A 20727-nucleotide genomic window follows, 5' to 3' on the forward strand; every position below is an offset into this window, starting at 1 on the left:
ACTGACATGTTGGAAAAAATATTATTATATCCTGTACAGAGTACAGACAAAATATATTCCATAAAATGGTTTATAAAACAGAGCAATCTGATTGGAAGATTGGCATTCCAAGAGTGGTTATTATAAACGGTAACAGCATTACTGTAGGTTTTAACTACAAGTATCAACCCCTTGCCCTCCAACCCTTGATCAAGGGCCCTAGGACAAGGGATTATATACTCTAGCACACTAGCTTTCTATTTAATGCTATTTGGGATTAAAATCTGGAACCCACAAGTTAACAGATCTGATATTCTAAAGCAGAATAAGTGGAATTATAAAGAGAAACTTAAAAGATTTACAGGATGGTCCACCACCTCTATGTTTTATTGTCCTTACTTTTTGGGTACAAAGTACCAATAAAAATATAAAATTACTTTCGTCCTCCATTATTAGCAGTGTTTGGGGACGTTACTTTTAAGTAACTAATTACATTACAAAAATACTGTCTTTAAAAAGTAATGTTACCTTACAGCGTTACTTTCTGATAAAAGTACCTAGTTCCATTGCAGAAAATGAAAACTCCTTTCCTCATGCATGTTGTTTTTGTCAAGACCTTTATAATTATTCTACCATCATCACTCAGCAAAGATTGGCCCATAATCTGTTAACTACTAATACCCCTATCTCACCTACGCGGTTACGCACAGTGGCGTAAGTACGGTTTATCATGATTCACCGCAAGTTTTGGAGCTGTGATTAGGTTTATCTTTCTGCGCGTCCTCACATAGTCAAACCGCATAGGTGAGATAGGGGTACACCAGCAGGAATAACAGAGGGGGGCGGGTTATCAGGGGTGGGGGTTGTAGGACACTTTCATACACAAACACCAACAGATTGGAAATGACTGCTGTCTGGCTCACGGAATAAATAATTTGTCTAAATAATGGATTACATTTTTGAAAAAGTAACTAAATAACTGAGTCTCTAAATGGCGGACCTAACGCATTAGATTACTCATTACATCAAAAAAGTGATCCAAGTACTCTACACCCAACACTGATTATTAGACTAACTGTCAGTCACTAACTGCCAGCCGCCAGCTCCACGCATCATGGTTTGTTAGTTCTGCCAGTCCTGGAAGGATATGTGATATAGGTAGAGCAAAATAACGAGTTTAAAAGGCAAACAAAACAACTGTTTGTGTAAAAGCAATATCACACTCAAGGTTATGCTCCTACATAATATAAGACATATAAGTTGCATAACAGCACTCCTTTTCATGTGATATTTTACTTATGTATACTTTTTTTTTTACCACTACAACTACTGAAGAGTTTAAACATCTGGAGTTAAATCAAGTTTGATGGGTTGATACTTGTAGTTACTTGTAGTTTTTTAGCACAAGTAAATCCTGTGGTCAAGTCCAGCTTGTGCAAGGTCACAGACTACAACACGAGGCTATAATAAAGGTCAAAAGGCATGTATGTAGTACGTTTGTAATTTTTAGTGTGACAATAATGATCTGTAGATGTATAGATCTATAATCATTCCACATGATCTCCACTAACAATAACTTAAATGATAGTATGGTGTTTAATTCTTTATCGTGAAGCAGTTTTTTGTATAATATTTTTTTCTCTCTAAATAAAACAAGGTAACAATCAGTCTATCCTCCTTTGCTAACCCCCTGTTGGGAGTAGTTAATTAGATATTGTTATTGCTGCTTCTTCATAGGACCTTGTTCTAAATATTTGAAGTAATTTACTATGGGCAGAGGGAAAGCAGACACAGATAATTACAGTAATATGTGTGTGGTTACAGTGTGACCTATTCATCAGTGCAGGGCTTTAAATGTTCAGGGCGCAAATGATACAGTACATTTATAAAGTGCTACTATAATGAATCTGTGTTTCATTTCTAATCAACAACTTTATGCTCCTCCATAAAGAACAAAACCACTAAATATACTGGACAAACAAAGCATTTATTATGAAAAAAGGCACGAGTGTGTCTATGTTGGGGTGGTGGGTGTGGGCTAGAGGAGCAAAAGGTTCTGGTTTGCTAAGATAGCATTATTATGTAATTGAATAAGATCCTATATCCATTCCTGTTCTTACCTTATTGGTACGGTTTTTGGCATGGATGATAAACAGGTGCGATTTTGCTCTCTTGGTGTTTAGGGATGCATAATGGTCTTAATTGAAAAATGAACAGCAAATGGCTTTATCTTCATAGCAGTAATTAAAAAGCCTTGTTTCGGATGGTGAAATATGACGCCTCCCAAAAGCGCACCTGTCTCTTGAGTTAGATCAAATTCCGTCAAAACACTTCCTTGTTAGATTTGTTTAGTTTTGTCTGTAATCTAATTATAGTTCGATTAAATGTACAATTTGTCATGGAGTTTTCCTTTGTGTCATAACCCTGTGAAGTGTGAAATAATATCAGGAATAAATAATGGATTCTTCAGTGAGCTGCAAGGTGGATTTGGACACAGCTCGGTTTATCAATCTTGCCTGGAAATATAAATCAGTCTGTTATTTTGTAGCTGAGTCTTTTAACGTATTATTAGGGTGCTTTAACGGGCATTGGTGACTCAGTTGTATGTTTCACGCCTGCCATGTGGGAGGTTCAATTCCCATTACATAATGCCCAAACAGCAGCCAGCCACTGGATGAAGTACCGAATAAAATGGGAGGGGTTGCATCTGGCGTATAACCTGTGCCACGTTGTTGTGCAGATTAGATTACCCGCTGTGGCGACCCCTCCACCGGAGCAGCTCAAAGACTAACAACAACATTAGGGTGCTTTACCATGTTTACAATTTGCTTTGTATTTATTTACAGAGGGACTGGACCCAAATGGGGAGAATCCCAGCTACAATTTTGCCTCTAATAGCAGTTCAGTGGCAGCAGCCATCTTAGTGCCTTTTATAGCCATGATTATAGCAGGATTTGCTCTGTACCTCTACAAACACAGGTAAACCCACAATAATACAAACATTTCGACTTAACAATACAGAACACAATATCTGCTGTTTCCTTTCAGTTTGTTCTAATTACAGTATTATTATTGAGATTCATTCAGGTTGATGCTGTGGTCAAGTTTAAACTTTTTATCTTCAATACCATCACTGTTTCAGTCATAACTGTTTCACTGTTAAGATCACGCCTATGTTTCATCCGCAGAAAAAGACCCAAAGTTCCCTTCAATGGCTATGCTGGCCACGAAAACACCAATGGAAGAGCAACGTTTGAAAACCCTATGTACGACCGTAATATCCAGCCCACAGACATTATGCCCAACGAGTCCGAATTTACAGTCAGCACAGTCTGCACAGCTGTATAGCCACTGCTTTCTCCACAGGTATACTCACTTACCTAAAAAAGACACTAACAAAAAACACTCACACTTTGTTCTTGCTCTACAATTTTACTAAAAGCAGTAGCAGAATACGAAAATATATATAGATTTTTTTTTTCAGTATTAAACTCTGTGCTCTAATTAGGCTAGGCATCTCTGTGTAATCACTGGGTCTCAGTAGTTTCAAATAACATGTCAGAATTCATTCCAAAAAGATAATCACTAGGAGATACTGAAGACCCAATAAACTTTCAACTTAGAAATATCAAAATAGGAGCTAGAGAAAACAAGAAATAAGATTTGCTATGAGTTTATCAAGCTTTGATGAGATATCAAAAAATTATTGTTGTCATAAATTTAGCCTTTGCATCTTTAATTATATTATACCCAAATTTATATAATATTGAAACTTTTTCATACAATAGCATTCACTATTTTTTAAATACCAAATCCTTTCAAAACAACATTTTTGTAATTTTTTTTTTTGCATATTTAAATACAACATTTGACATTTAAATGTAAGAGTATTTACAGTATATCTAGGTGAGTTAAAAAAAAAGGCTAAAATATAGAATGATTTAAAACGTATTATTAGTATTAGTAACTCCCTGTGCTTTTAAAACATTTAGGTTCCTTATTTTTAAATAGTCAACAATTTGGAATTAACAAGTACGTTAAATATATATTATCAGGTTAAGACAGTGATGATATTTAAACAGAGTAAACGGGAATAAAGAGGCACAATCATAAAGGTGTTCAACGGACAGCAATATAAAGTTTTGTTAGTTATTATGAGACACTTTTCAAATTATATTGTAGCGTTTTTACGCCGGGAAGAATGCTGGAGAGACGAGTGAGCTTATTTGCTACCCAATGCAATGGCTGGGAGTACTTTATTAAGCACACAGCATGTAAGGCATGAGCAGCACCTTCACTCAGGAGCCTACATCCAATTCAGCACTAGCTTGAACTGGAGCACATTTCACACGTCACACACCCCTCACACAAACAGGGCCGAAGCCACCAACCCAAACACCTTTCCCCATCATGGTGAACACACACCGACATCCCCGCAAGGCATGCTGGTCGTCAGCCGCCGCCCCGCCCACGCCACACTGCCCCCACCCGAGCTGTGACCGTCCCTGGTCACCATGACGAAGTTTGTTTCGGAGGCGTGGAGGCGGTCGGCGCTGGCGGTGGGAACGCCGGCGTCCTTTGGCAGGCGAGGGGTGAACGCGAATGTAGTCCTGAGGCGGTCCGGCCTCCAGAGTTCGATGGTTCCCCGGCGTGCGGCTGTGGAGGCGCAAGACGGTCCCGGTGGGGCAAAACTCGTGCCCGCCCTGCCAACCGCACCCGGTAGATGACATCGGAGAGCCGAGCTGGCTGTGAGTGTCCACGCCCATTCGCCCCTTCTGCCTGGCGATGAGCGGTTCACAGTTCCACAACCCGTGGGAAACAGTGGAGCCGGTGTCCACGAGCGCCCGCAGTAAGACACCGTCCGGCACACAGTCGAGGTAAAGCCCCGCGGGGCTCCCCAATCGTCCACCCGGCGCTAGTTTAGCGGCTGCTGGTGAACGCTGTCCCTCAGGCCTGAGAACGTTACAGCGGTAGTCCGGCTGTCCCTCAGGCCTGAGAACGTTGCAGCGGTAGTCCGGCGGTCCCTGGCCTCGGCGTCGTCGCGGAATCTCGGAAGCGGTGTCGAGGCCTAGCCGCGACGGGTAGCCCTGTCCCCAGCTAGGTTCACCTACCAAGCGCCACTGAGCTGCGGGCGGTCGCTCGGCTCTTTCGCCGTGAGGTGCCGCCATTATGGGCTCAGCGCGCTCGCCCTCGCACAGCGCCTCCTTACGATCACCCGCGCCGTCGCCTCGCCGCGAAACGTCGGAGAGCTGCTCGTTGCCTAGCCGCGACGGGTAGCCCTGTCCCCGGCTAGGTTCACGAACCGAGCGCCACTGAGCTGCGGGCGGTCGCTCGGCTCTTCCGCCGCGATGTGCCGCCAATATGGGCTCAGCGCGCTCGGCCTCGTGCAGCGGCAGTTCGCTTTGCCGGCTAACAGCGCACGGAGCTGTATCTTGCTCCGGCTCTTGCGCAGCGCCAGCCTCCGCCCCGAGATCCAGCGCCGGGATTTTCTGCTTCCCACTCCGCGTTGGTTGACGTGGTGTGCTCGCGCTAGCTCCGCCAGGAAAGCGCTTTTTCTGCGCGAGTAGTCGCTCCGCTACTCGGCGGCCCGCTTGGATTTTTAGAAGGTCCTCCTTTGTGCGCTCGAACCCGTTATTCTCCATCCCACTTCTGACACCAATGTAGCGTTTTTACGCCGGGAAGAATGCTGGAGAGACGAGTGAGCTTATTTGCTACCCAATGCAATAGCTGGGAGTACTTTATTAAGCACACAGCATGTAAGGCATGAGCAGCACCTTCACTCAGGAGCCTACATCCAATTCAGCACTAGCTTGAACTGGAGCACATTTCACACGTCACACACCCCACACACAAACAGGGCCGAAGCCACCAACCCAAACACCTTTCCCCATCATGGTGAACACACACCGACATCCCCGCAAGGCATGCTGGTCGTCAGCCGCCGCCCCGCCCACGCCACAATATTGTTCAAAAATTAAATTGATGGCCTGGTTCAGTGCTACACCTATTGCCAAGTAGTGAACAGAACAGGTAGGTCAATATTAGGAATGAATTTGTACCAACACTGGTACAAGGTCTGATACTTGGTCATTGATTGGTTTGATAGTGTGCTCCTTTAGTCATGTGCATACCACAAGATACTACAGTATGTGACATAAGCCCTTATTGCAGCATTTAATTAATGATCAGAAATATCAGAAAATCTGGACAAAATCTGGAAGAGCAGACTAATAACTGCTTTCTGTTAAAATATCAAGGCCAATGTGGGTGCATTCAAATGTAAAATTACAATGTAAAAATGAGTTTTGAATCATAGGTAGACTTTTGATTCAATTAAAATTTCAATTTTTCTGGGCGTAAGAGTTGCGATTTGCAATGTTGCTATTGGTTTTAGGTGGACTGCTTATGCAAAATTACCTTTATGATCATTTTAGACAGTCACATGGATCACTATTATGTTTGTGCATCTAACAAAATATGTAAAAAACGTTTTTGTTTTTTTTTTCCTTCTTTTAAATTGCTTCATGGCTATGTAGAAAGTAAGAAAGTTATGGTTAAAAACCGTTCTGGTTATGTCACATCTAACTATTTTCTCAACAAGAGACAATTTCAAAAATTTTATTTTTGCAGAAATAATAAAGCTCAGGTGTGGATACTAAAGCTATAAGTGTTACTATGTTAAAGTATTTTTTTCTTAAGCTTGTTTGTTAAAATTTGCTAACCATAGCTTGTATTGGCTTATAGTTCTAACAGATCCACTGTATGTGGATATTAGAGTGTTATTTCATAATGATATCCTCAATTTCACCTGATATAAAATTAAAAACAGGACTAAGCTACATATTCAGTACTTATCTTCCTAAAGAGCTAACACAATTATGTTAACTCTTAGTTAGCTTAAAGCTTAAATACAGTTGTGTTCAGAATAATAGCAGTCCAACATCAGTAAACAGATCGATAATAGTTTTTGGGAGAAATTATATTTCTTCATGGTAAATATTGTAGTGGAGTAATAGAAAACAACAGACCCAACAGTCATGACTTTGCATGCACCTGATTCTGTGTAATTGAATCATTAATTGAAAGGGGGCGTGTTCAAAATAATAGCAGTGTGGAGTTGAATTAGAGTGGTAAATTATTCTGTGAAAAACATGTGTCAAACAATTTCAAGGATAAAAAAATTCCAGGATAAATGCAGAAAAGGTTGTCCTGTGCATTTCTCTCTGAAAATAAAATAGGTCGTTCTAGACATTGTTCAGAAAAACAGCATACTTTAATTCAAAAGTTGATTAGAGATGGGAAAACATACAAGGAAGTGCAGAAAATGATAGTCTGCTTTGCTAATTTGATAACAAATGCTTTAAAATAAAGATCAAAACCAGAAAGCTATTAGCAAGAAGCCACCGCAAAGTCCCATTGTTAAAAAAAAGACATGTGCTAAAGAGGTTACAGGTCGCCAAAGAACACATTGACTGGCCTAAAGAGAAATGGTGCAATATTTTGTGGACTGATGAAAGCAAGACTGTTCTTTTTGGGTCTAGAGGCCGCAGACAGTTTGTCAGACAGTGACAGTGAAGCATTGAGGGACAAGCATCATGATATGGGGATGCTTCTCGTACTATGGCGTTGGGTCTATTTATCACATTTCAGGGATTATGGATCAATTTGAGTACATCAGAATACTTAAAAAGGTCAAGGAGCATCTTGGTTCCAGACCAACAAGATTAACGTTATGGAGTGGCCAGCCCAATCCCCAGACCTTAATCCAATAGAAAACTTGTGCCCTGACATTAAAAATGCTGTTTCTGAGACAAAAAAAAAATGCTGTTACTTGGGCTGGAATACCTGTTTAAAGGTTCCAGAAGTTGGTTGACTCCATGCAGCACAGATGTGAAGAAGTTCTCAGAAACCATGGTTATCTTCTTTGCCCTTTAGCTGTTCCCTTTCAGGGGTCGCCACAGCGAATCATCTGTCTCCGCCAAACCCTATCCTCTGCATCCTCTTCTCTCACACCAACTAACTTCATGTCCTCTCTCACTGCATCCATAAATCTCCTCTTTGGTCTTCCTCTAGACCTTCTGCCTGGCAGTTCCAACCTCAGCATCCTTCTACCGATATATATTTACCATCTCTCCTCTGAACATGTCCAAACCACCTCAATCTGGCCTCTCTAACTTCATCTCCAAAACATTTAACATGGGTTGTCCCTTTGATGAACTCATTCGTGATCCTATCCATCCTTGTCACTCCCAAGGAGAACCTCAACATCTTTAGCTCTGCTACCTCTAGCTCTGCCTCCTGTCTTTTCTACGGTGCCACTGTCTCTAAGCCATAGAGCATCGCTGGTCTCACCACTGTCCTGTACACCTTTCCTTTCATTCTCGCTGACCAGAAATCATGGTTATAAAACTAAATATTAGTTTTAAACTTTGAGCATTTTTGTTTAAATTGTAAATTCATCACTTGATGAATGATAACACTGCTATTTTTTAACAGACTAATATTAGTTTTTCTTTACTTTCTGTAAACTAATAATACATAAGGGCATTTTTTTTTTCATGTTGTGATTAAGAAGAAAAGGTGCAGGGTGTCCAATGCATTTGTGTGATTTAAATGAAAAGTTATTATATAGATATGGAGCTTTACTCACTTTTTTCAATACACTGCTATTATTTTGAACACAACAGTATATGCCCAAAAATTAGCAAAATGCAAATATTTCTATTTCTTGCAAATTTTGTTTTTATTTATTTATCAATTTTAGATCATTTAATGTTTGTAAGTTTACATGAATGTTCTAAAGAAGTGTGACAATCAATTCTAAATGACCCAATGATTTAATTTACCGAATTGACCAACAAAAGTGATTCGATTGCTTAACCGATTTTATAGCTCTAGTGAGCATGCAGAGAATGTGCGTCAAAGACAAAGACATGCATGTAGACCAGCTTCTACACTTTCATTACTTAAAGTTGCAATTGACAGCAGCTTGCACTGATTTTAATGACCATAAACACCAATATTGCTCTGAGCACCCAGTTCAGGCACCCTTGTGCTTTCTATTACAAATATTTTTAGATGCAGTAACTTCTTAAACATACAACAGGAGCACAGGTAGCAGCAAAACCACTAAGTATAATGTTTTATAATGCCCCAATTACTTACTCCTACTACTTATAATGATAGTAGAATGGTTATTAATTTCAGTATTATTATCATTGAGGAACAAAACCCTATTAATGCATCCCTAATACTAAGCATCGTTGTTGTATCAAGTAAAAGAAACAATGTTTAAAAGTGTTCCAGACAAACAGTGTATGAGTTTGTTTAATGCACTGTTTTGTCTTGCATCAACATCTGAGCGCACACCTGCAGCTTCTCTTTCATATCCAATATATAATATTTGAGAAGGCCACAAAGGTTTATGACATAAAAAAACAACAACAATGTAGTATGATGGCAGTGAAGGAGCCTTGAGGGAAAAGTACAGGAACTATTTCTTTGCTCGATTGGCATAATTCAGTTCTGGTATTTTCTGAAGGTTTCTACTTCTTATTTCCCAAACTGCCTCTTCTCTTCACTGGGTACTTTATTCTACTATGTAGTATAAGGGGTAAAAAGTTAAAGCATTGACCAACTTTGAAGCTAAAGAACTTTAAATAATTTAAGTTTAAAACAACAGCAACAATATTAATAATAATAATAATAATAATAATAATAAAACCCAGAACTGGTTTATAATTATATTCCTGTTTTTTTGTTACATTTCTGTGACTTTCAGCTCACAAAGTTCACTTTTTATTTAATGTAAAAATTATTTAAAACTTTAATGCATTTGTAAGAATAAAATAAATAAAAAAATAAAATATAAATAAAAAAAGAATTTTATACACAAAAATCACAAAAAATCTTTCCACAAAACAGAATATACAGTAGGTGTTTTTCATAAATTCATTTTTTATAGCAACAGCTAAAAAATTTATGCAAAGCTACTAATTAACATATTTCAAGATTTGTTTTTAACATAGAGATATCTGTAATATTTGATATGCTGATGCTTTCTGCAAAGAGATTTTACATTTTTATTTTACATGTTTTGAAAAAGCCTACTATTTTGGCTTCATACTGTATCAAGTCACATCTTATCATCATACTGTGGATTCTTTTCCTATAACGTTCTGTTAAGCATGTTTTATTCTTAAATACTGTAATCACATTCTGCTTCTGTAGCTTTATTTGACTGAGATTAATTTTGCATCTCCTTTATATATTTAACCTCTGCCCTTCTCTTTTCTTTGCATGTTTTTTTTTTTTTTTTTTTTTACTTGACAGGTTGACATCGGATTTTCTCCCCTGCCCACTCAAGTGCCCACACAAGCAGGAACAGGCTGTGTGGGTGGGCTGACAAACCAGAATCGAAGCCTATTTTAATTTACTGAGAATATTCTAAGAGTTATAGTCAAAAGAGATCACACCCTGATGAAGAAGCAGGAAAAATTATGATCACACGTGTTCCTCAGTGACAAAAACAGCAGTGTCTGTTATCCCAAACTCTCTGTTCCAATACTGTACGTCTGCTGTTTTTCTTTTTTTTTTCTTTTTTCTGGGGAGAGCTTTCATGAAAATGAGACATTGCGGCGAAGACACTTACGATTCTGTCACTCATAGAAGAGTGTGATGGGGTTTCACTTGCCAGAGGCTGACAGAGGTGCACTGTTCCTTCTGGGTGAACAGGGATTTGGGAAGAGTCTTGCTATGGGCAGAACTAGTCAGAAGACCACCCTGCGCAGTCAGAGCTTCATTTTGCTTTTCTACATTTTCTCCATGGAATGCATTTTGGTTGGTGTTTTTTTCTCTCTCTCTTTCTCTCTTTCTTGCACACTAAGGTTGCAAGATTACAGATAAGTGCAGACTTTGTTCACATTACTGGATCTCTCTGGCTGACACTTTCACTATCGATTCCTGTGAAATTTTCACCTGAAGCCACAGAGCCTTGAATTGAGGTGGAATGAGATTTTGAGGCTTATTAGAAGATGAGGATTTTATCATTAGCACCTTTCTCTACTTGTTCCAACCCAGAGGATGAAGTGTTCTCTCTGCCGCATTTCACAAGCCTGGCTGAGATTAGACAAGCTGCACATGCCCCTGAGGAGAACGTTTGGGGGAGAAATGTGAAAATAAAGCCAGGTTGAGATTTTTTTTCCTTTTGTTTTTCTTTTTCTTTTTTTTCCCCCATTTTCCCAGGGCATCTACAGACAGGAATGTATCGCACATTCAAGACTTGCTATCTACATTCAGTATGGGGCAACAGCATTTTTACTCTTACTTAGTTGTCTGTCATTAAGGCGCAGTTCCATTCACGAATGCTTTGAAAATGAAGGCATGCTCTGGATGCTCAGGTCTGGGGAACTGTAACACTGGTGTGCAATAGCATGGGTCTTTAACTTTGTATGATGCTGGGATGAAATCACTAGACAGCCGTGACATCTGTTATTTAAATATATTTACTTTCTTTTTGGAAAGATTACTCAAAGTGCAGAGTCTAATTTCTGTATGTCGCAAAGCCTTACACTGTAGCAAGTATGCAATGTCAAGGCAAACTCTGAATGCAGGCATGGTGGTCAAGGGAACAAGTATACTGTATGTCTTTGTTTGTTTTTGTTTTGCTGTTATTGTCATAACACATTCTCGTCCTCCTCCAAGTTACATGTCATAAAAAATTATATCCAAAAAAGTACAGGCAAATTCCCAAAAGCCCAAAATTTCTCACTGACAGACAGAAAGGTGTATTTCTAAGCTCATTTCTGTTTAAATACTTTTTGTTTATAACTAGGATCCCTGGTTTGATTGATTCTGACAATGGGTTACTGTCTACATGTAATTGTGCTTGTTTTTATGGCCTTATGGCCTCCCAAAACCACAAAACAGTTTGGTTGGCTGTTAAATTACGCCATAATTTGACTATGCATGCATGTGTGCATGGTCCACGGTCCACAGATCCACTGTGATCTGCCCAGGATAAAGAGCTTACTGACGATGGATAAATGGAAAATCTTAGGCAGAAACAAGACACAGGTTTTTAATTGCATTGTCCAAAAAAGTCAGTAACCGAATTCATACGAAAAAAAAAAAAGAAAAGAAAAGAAAAAAAAAGGTCAAATGAGGTCAGTTGCTTTATTTATTTATTTATTTATTTATTTATTTACTTACTTACTCTAATTGGATGAATTATTGGGACACTACAGTGTGTTGTTGGTCTGGCTTAGTGAGTCATCAAGGTTGTAAAATCTGATCAGTTTTGGTCAGTTTTATTTTTCATACTTTCATCAGTCTTTAGTTTTATTTAAATACTTATCAGTAATTGATAAAATATTAAATAGTAATGAACGATATTGTGGCATAGGATGGCATGAATTTCTGACCATGATGTCTCTTTGCTTTAATCATAAATTTTACATTCTTTTTTTCTATATAAATCTCTGAAATATCTATTGCAGGTATCTTAAAATACAGTCTTTAAGGGCACAGTTTGTAATTTACCAACACTTATACACGCACCAAAAATGGTCTTAAACAGATTAGTTGAATCAGCCGTGTTTAAGCAGAAGAAACACTGAACTGTGTTGGACGGTTGCCCTCCAGGACTGGAGTTAAAGATCCCTGATCTGTTCTTTCCTGTATTAGGCCCACGTTTTTAATGAGTGTTTAAAATCCCTGCTGTTATTTGCTATGGAAGGAATCTTTATAAGGTGTCTTGACTCTGTTCCATCTCTCTTATGGTAATTGGTTTTACAATTGCATTACTTTTCAAATCTCTTGCTTATTTCGGTTACGTGAATATATCACCCAGTGCCTGCTCCAATTGTGAGTTGATGGGGGTGAAAATATTGTATTTCCCTTGTGATTTCACAAAATGGTTGCCAGGCACATTGTTCTAAACCAATTGGCATTCACTTCTTATTACATCTTTTATTTGTTTGTTTTTCCCCGCTCTCTTTCTTCTTTTATGATTTCATTCCAAATAGCTTCACCAGAGAAGATGGACCAACAATTCCTACTCTTTCCAGCATATCGTATAATCAGTGTTGGGGGATGTTACTTTTTGAAGTAACTAATTACATTACAAAATTAATTATTTAGTACATTACAGCATTACTTTATGATAAAAGTAACTAGTTAGAGTACTTTTCCATTGCAAAAAAATGAAAAACTTCTTTGTGATTCCTCATGCATGTGGTTTTAGTCAAGACCTTTATAATTATTCTTACATCAATCACTCAGAGAAGTTTGGCCCGTAATCTGTTAACTACTAATACTCCTATCTCACCTACGCGGTTTTGCTCGGTGGCCGTAAATACAGTTTATCATGATTTACCGCGAGTTTTGGCGCTGTAATTAGGTTTCCATCTTTCCGAGCATCGGTCCTCGCATAGTCAAACCACATAGGTGAGATAGGGGTATAACAGCAGGAATAACAGGGGGGTTATGGGGGACAAGGCTTGTAGGACAACTTTTACACACACAATAACGGATTGGGAATGAGTGCTGTCTGGCTCATGGATTACATAAATTGTCTGAATAACGGATTACATTTTTGAAAAAATAGCTAAATAACTGAATACTTAAATGGTGGACCTAATGCGTTAGATCTACTAACGCAGAACACCCAGCACTGCGTATAATATTGTGCAGATGTCTTGAGCCAGCGCTCATTTCTTCATATTAAATCAATTTTAATTCAATTAATTATTTGGGAAAATGTTTTACTGTAACAACCTGCAAAGTGCCTATAGATTTAAAAATTGGTTGTTTATCTAACAACCTCAACAACGACCTCATTTCCCTTCTCATCTGGTCCAACCACTCAGCATTCAGTATCACCAGTACACCAATCACCGGGCTGATCATCTGCACCTGTTTCTCACTGGTTCATGCCTTAATTTTGACTTTTTTTTTATTTTACCTTAATTTTTTTTTTTTTTTATGAATCATGAATGATTCATAGGTCACTGTGTGGCTTAGCAAACAAAAAACATTTATCTGTTCTAGACTGAAAATGAGCTCCATAAACTAGCCAAAATATGATGGCCAAAAAAAGCCTTTCAGGAAGCCTGAATAATTGTTATTCAAGGGTATATTAAAATACAAGAAAGTCTGGCTCTTTGGATGCAAAATAGTAAGAAATGAGTGGTGACTCAAGACTTTTCAGGTATTACTGTGCCAAATAATGAATGTGCAGTCCTAAAGTACAGGCACTTACTGATAGACATGCTGTGTCAGTTTTATAAAAAAGATAGCAAACGACAAGAAGTCTTTTAATGGGTTGTTGCTTCAGCATTAGAATTTGAACAAATTCACTTTCGTGAAAACCCATCAAAACATTTTTTTGCTTTTTCCTGGATTATTTTTGCAACTCCAGGCAAAACAGCTTAGTTTATTTAACAAACTCCATATTCTCATCTATCTATTATCTCTTTATCCTCAACTACTTAAACTATAAGAAAAAAACATTTAGCACCAGTCAGAGCTATTATTCAGCTATTTTGGTGTTTCTTTAGGTCATTCTTTTACAGTTTTACCATCATGTGCCTCATAGTACTTTCCTATGATGTATTTGGCTTACAGAACATTAAGTCTTTCCTTAGCTCTGTATTTGCTGTACACAGCTGAGAAGAATTTTAATGGCCGTGGCTCCTCTTTCAGACATGTTGGGCTAAGGGTTTAAAAATTTTTTTTTTTTTGGCCAAAGAGAACATATGGAAAATTATAAAAGAAAAAGGAGAGGAATTTCATGTTTTGAAGTCCTTTAAAATAATTCTGTAGTGTTTGGAATAGTCTTGGGCGAATCATGTATAATGCAAAATTTGTAAGTCTTTCCTGTTGTTCTCCTGTTATCATTCATTTATATATATATATATATATATATATATATATATATATATATATATATATATATATATATATATATTTGTTTTTTATTTTAGATATAGTAAAAACCCTAATGGTGCTCATTTACCAAGGTATTATACTACATTAATTATTAAACGCACCTAACATACTGTATAAGAACCTAGTATACATGAAAGGAAGCCTTTACAAAGCCTTTACCTGTCATTTTACAACAGAGCTTCCCTGCTGATCCATTAGGTTCTCTGAAATTATTATATCTGTTCTTTGTTCTGCTGGAATAAACAGGAGGCAAGCAAGGTTGTGAAGTCATGGCCATGCCACATATTTGTCACCAGTGATGAAGCTTTATCACCTACAAGCAGGTTTGCTTTGCTGGTGAACTGACAGTGGATGTGCTTTCCAAGAATTTCCATGATGCACTTGTTTGAGTTAAACCATCACTGTTGTTGTTACATTTGTTGATTATTAATAAGCTAATTCTGTTAATCCCATGTATATTTTGACTCTTGCTACTGTACCTTAACATCTCCCTTGTCCCCTCATGTGGATGAAGTATGACAAAAAGTAGACTTTCATATGGAAGTATCCATGTTAAATTGAATGTAACTCAATTTTGTATTGCCTGTAATATATTTCAATGCCTTTCCCTTCATATGTTCCATAATGCCAAAAGGAAAAAAAAAAACGGTTTCCCAGGCTCATGAAAAAAATAAAAAAAATCGAATAATAGGGTCGATTAAAATTTTTTGAAATTGTACATAAGCTATATGGAATAGTGTTTATCCCCAGGGTACATATTCAAACAGTTTCATTTAATAAGTCACTGGACTAAATAATTGTGAAACATGTTGAAATGTTCGATACACACCTTCATCATACTTTTTTTCCCCCTTTTTGAGTGTTCTTTTTTTTTTTTTTTTTTTAAAAAGGACCCAAACTAGCGATGCATTCCTCTGCACTCTGCAAGAGAGAAGTGCCCAACCTTGAGTGACTTACAGACCTGCTTTGTCTAGCCAAAGCCTCAAGGAACAGTCAGACTGCAGTTCTATGCTCTTTGACCAAAAGGGTTGTGCAAAGCAAGTGTGGAAAAAAAAAATTATAAAAGAAAACCTATTAGTAGACCTGAATGGACTTGAATGGACTAGCCTGCTGTGAATCATGTAAGGAAAAAGGAGAACAAATAAAGGAAAAAAATATTTTGTACAGAGATATATTTTTATGAAAACACATTTGTAATATAAAAAGAGAAAATTGATTGACAGATATGTAAATGTTTTTCATTATTGTAGTACAAATGCTAGTGGGGAATATAAAAATATCTATATACAAAGAGAAAATAGAAACAAAGCTTTTTTTTTGTAAATGTAAAAAAGGAATGTATATACATGTTTACATATTGTACATATGTAATCCCCGACATGGCTCGTCTGCAGTATATAAAATGTATTTTATCCGTCTGTATATGATGCTTTGCATTGTGTTTAAGCTTATTCTACTTTCTTGAACTTGAAACATATTTTGAAGGTTTTGAAATAAAAAAATAAAAACATTTGTTTTGCTGTTATTTTTAAATTGTCATCATGGTCTATTTTCCTCAAAGCTTAAAATTAATCTGGATACAATGCCTATAGAATTTTATGGCAGTCAGTTAAACCTTAATTTGCACCATTAATAACATCATTAATTCATTATCATTGTTTATTGGTCATCAGTGATTATAATTGTAATGATCACATTTCATATATCAGAAAATTGAAAGAAAAAAAGCATGAGAGAACATTTCACGGTTATGTTTGATTTTCTGCATCATTATTCGAATTCTGTGTAGCACAAGAAAAAATTTGCCTGTCACACATGCATACACAGCTGTACCCAATGGACATTCCTACAAATTCTACACAATCTTACTTGCTCTGTTTGTACACTTCACACAAATGCACACATTTACATAAATAAACACACCCAAATCACCATATTTGTTAAACAACCCCCTAAAGTGTAATTTTATGGCTGCATGAAGGATGTGCAAGCTGTTGCCCCAATTCCATTTAATAATCCGCAATCACGTGAAACTTATTTTTTGACCAAATTTTGGCTAGGAAATGTCAGACCTGTCTAATTTCTCACCGTAATGTGCCAATTGCTGAAAGTTCATTGAAAGCTTAGTGATTTCCCATCCATTCACACTTGTTCATTTTTATCTTCTAACTCCTTTTCGTGTATAGGTCATTGGTACTCACTGTGTGGCCTTATGTTACAATTACTGTACAGATACTATTAAGAAAAAAAAATCACTACATTCCCATTGCAGGCCATGTGAGCAATAGCATAGAGCACAATAAACTCTGCATTTTACAATATTCACATATTTTAATATAGTTTAAATATTATCACTCACTCCACTATTCTTTTGGGGTTTAAAAGCAGTTATTATTGTCCAATAAAGTGCACTATTTATGAGTGGCACTAAAACTTTTATGTCCTTTACTTTCATTTGTCAGAAAGCTTAAAAACAAAAAATTTTTTTTGACCATCTGACCGCTTTAATGTCGAATGAAAATGTCACACAATAGCAGCGATTATTAGGGTTAGGCAAGGCTGCTCTCCACTGGATTTGATAAAGGTCATGGATATTTCACTAATAGTGCCATGAACCCTATGCTTTTCAAGCAGAGACATATGACATTGTACTAGAGGTGAGTCTTTTTGGCTTTTCTTGGTTTGTGATGTGAAGACCTTACCTCCTCACTCATAGTGGACCAAACTACAGACTATTAGCAAAACCTTTCTCTCAGATCTTTGGGCTTCTGCTTTAATCCTTGTGGGGTTACTGTAATGGTAACAGGTACTAGAGGTCAAGAGACTAATAGCTCAAACAATCAAAACAAACACCAACGTAATGAACTCTAAAGGTTAGTGGCTAAACAGGTTAGTACCTAAACAGACTATGATCTAAACAGACGAGGAAACTAGACAGATCTAAGCCGGTTAGTAGTGCACTGGTTAGTATTTATACAGACTAAGAACTACAAACGCAAAGGAGGTTACTCACACATGAGTGCCTTCTGGGAAACTGAGTCTACCAACAAAAACTAAAAACTAAAAACAGTGCCCTCTAGTGGGCAACCCTCACAGTGGTTGTTCTTCCCTCCTCAAATTAGCCATTTATTTTAGAATTTCTTTCAAACCCTTTACAGATTTCCTCCATAATGCTAAAATCAAGCTAACCTAAAGTAATACACATGGGAACAACAGATGACTCAATACATTTTAAGGTCACACAAAAATTGGCTAAACCAAGAGAAACTAGAAAACATAGACTTGAGACTGTAAGATAGACTCCATGGCATTGTGGCAAAATAATGAGGAAAAACACTAGTGCAATTTTTATGTCTTTATTATCAAGGCTTTGCATTAGAAATGCACCTCCAGGACAAGCTGATTTTTAGTTGCAATTATGTATATGAAACATTTTGGTTGTGTAAATCTTTAAAAACAGCACATTATACAACCTTTTTGATCTTTTTGATATGATCTTAAGAAAATATTCTTTTATACATTCCAAATGTGCACAGCGTGACACTAAGGAACAGCTGTGATAATAATGACTAATACTATTGCTTATCTTCTAGGTTTTCTAAATAAAGTGCAAAAACATTTGTTTCACCCAGACCTGAAAAGTTACTATAGCTATGAAACCAGGCTCAAAAGCACATTAGTGGTAAAGACACCACTTCCAGTCTGAATTTAAAAACCAGGAATTGTTCTGTATTGAGTTTTTTATTTGGAAAACAACATGATTGTTTCTCTTACTTTGATTTATATCCAAAAATTCTATCACAGAACTTTTCATCCAAGTGTCTCATCTAATCAAATGTGTGTATATGTGCACAATAGAGTAAGATGTGTTTGATGTGTGAATGGATGTAAATTTGCATGTTGTCACCAAAATGTTAAAAAAAAAATTCTGCACTGGTTAAAAAAACATGGCTTTAATGGTAATTAAAAAAAACTTAATGGTAAGTTTTCTTAGTTTAAATAAGTTAATTTGTGAGTTAGATATTAGGTTTAAGCAACTTATTGTGGAACATTAAATGTGATCTGCAGTACTCTTTTTGCAAGATTTATTTTGACATGTAAAGGAGTAGACAGACGAATAAAATACTGAACAAATAGAACAAAGTTAATGTCATTGCTAAAGCACAAAAGTGAAAATGAAAAGCTGATGATGGACTTTATTGTGTAAGCTCCATAAGGAATTGTCCAATGATGCAATTCAGTTATAAGCTCTATTCAAAGATGTTAAAGGACATACATAACATATTTATATTTGTAATACAGTAATTACCCAGAAAAACTTGCTCTGGTAGAAAAGTAAGTCCCCAACATACAATCAAGTTTGTTCCAAGACCTTGTTCGTAAGTCCAATTTGTTCGTAAGTCCAACAAAGTTTGTCTAGGTACTAGGATCTTAACACAATTAGTTATACACAGTATAATATGTTCCCTGATCTTGTTCCTTATAAATGTCAATGGTCAAATGATTCATGTAAAAGGGATAAGAAATGTCTGACATCTTTTCACCTCGATCAATTCTCTCAATTATTTTCACTTTTGTTTCCATTGTTACTGTTAGCGCTTCTTAGCAGTACGAGCTTCATTGCCGCAGATTTTACACTGGCTTCTGGACTTCCTGGGATGCACACTGCACGCACATGACAATGTACACCGGACATGTGACCTGTACAATAAATACAGTAGTATAATCAATCCTACTATTATCTATAAAAGTTTAAATGTGACTTTAAATGTGACAGGCAATATGACTAATGCCTATACCTCACATTACAATTCCTAAAACCCTCAAAATGAAATACTCTGGTCCAGCTGTGGTTTACAAGAAAACAGAGCTGCAGGCATGTCAGAAGCACTAACTAATACTCACTAATATATTTAAGGGCAGCAGAAACAAATACGTGTTCTGTTTGGATGCATTAGGTTTAATTATGCTATTGAATCTTAGGGTTTAAAGTGGCAGGTTCATAAAACTTCATTGGATAAAGTTAGTACTGTTAGTCTATCCAGATGTGCTTTAATGATGCAGGTTAGACCAGTGGCCCCTTCTTTGATAGACGTGTTGCTCTGGGGAGGTTATTCATGGTTGGATAATTCCTTTAATATGTTTTAAATCACAGTTTTCACAGCTTTAACAAATAATGGAAATCTTGAGTCTGAAAAGATTGTCCTGACCTTGTAGTTTCAGGTTCAGTTCATTTAGAATAGTACAAGCATTTGTGAGATATTAGAATTTTCTGCAATTTCTCATCAAGAAACACATTTTCAAGTAATCACTGGTTTTTCAAGTTTTTTTTTCCCCCTTTAATTTTTGCATGTTGCTAACCACCTTAACTTTTGACAGCCATCAGAATGCAGAATGAAAAAAAAGGTGCGTGTATGTGTGTGTGTGTGTTTCTGTAATGTTTTACAGACAAGATGTTGAGAGCATTGCCTTTGATTAAGTTGGCTATTTTGACAATGTCTTTCATTAACAATTCCATCACAGGTGGCATAACTTTCGATACCAGCCTTTTATAATGAACTAGATGTGCCCCCGACTTCATTCGCATGGCATTTAATTGCACACTCATAAGCGCGTTTAAAAAAATGTACACCATCTGTTGAATTTTGGAATTAACTAACTTATTTCCGTGATATTGTAAAGTGCCTGGAATGAAAGTATGCGTTTATTAAGTAGATTTCAATTGTATACCCATAAGTGCATATAAAAAAATGTACAGCGCCATCTGTTGAAAACTATATATATATATATATATATATA

General features: G+C 37.0%; 1 protein-coding gene across 1 annotated transcript in view; it reads left to right on the top strand.

Moving 5' to 3' along the window:
- The window catches only part of csmd2 (CUB and Sushi multiple domains 2), a 393418-nt gene extending 381323 nt beyond the window's left edge, over nucleotides 1-12095 (top strand). The window contains exons 69-71 of the mRNA XM_053492012.1: nucleotides 2826-2958; nucleotides 3168-3345; nucleotides 10312-12095. Coding sequence (XP_053347987.1) covers nucleotides 2826-2958; nucleotides 3168-3327 — 293 coding nt within the window. The 3' untranslated portion in view covers nucleotides 3328-3345; nucleotides 10312-12095. The remainder of the gene's footprint in view (nucleotides 1-2825; nucleotides 2959-3167; nucleotides 3346-10311) is intronic.
- Nucleotides 12096-20727: the final 8632 nt, after the last annotated feature.

The sequence above is a fragment of the Clarias gariepinus genome, chromosome 3 (genome assembly GCF_024256425.1).
Source record: "Clarias gariepinus isolate MV-2021 ecotype Netherlands chromosome 3, CGAR_prim_01v2, whole genome shotgun sequence".
Classification (NCBI taxonomy): Eukaryota; Metazoa; Chordata; class Actinopteri; order Siluriformes; family Clariidae; genus Clarias; species Clarias gariepinus.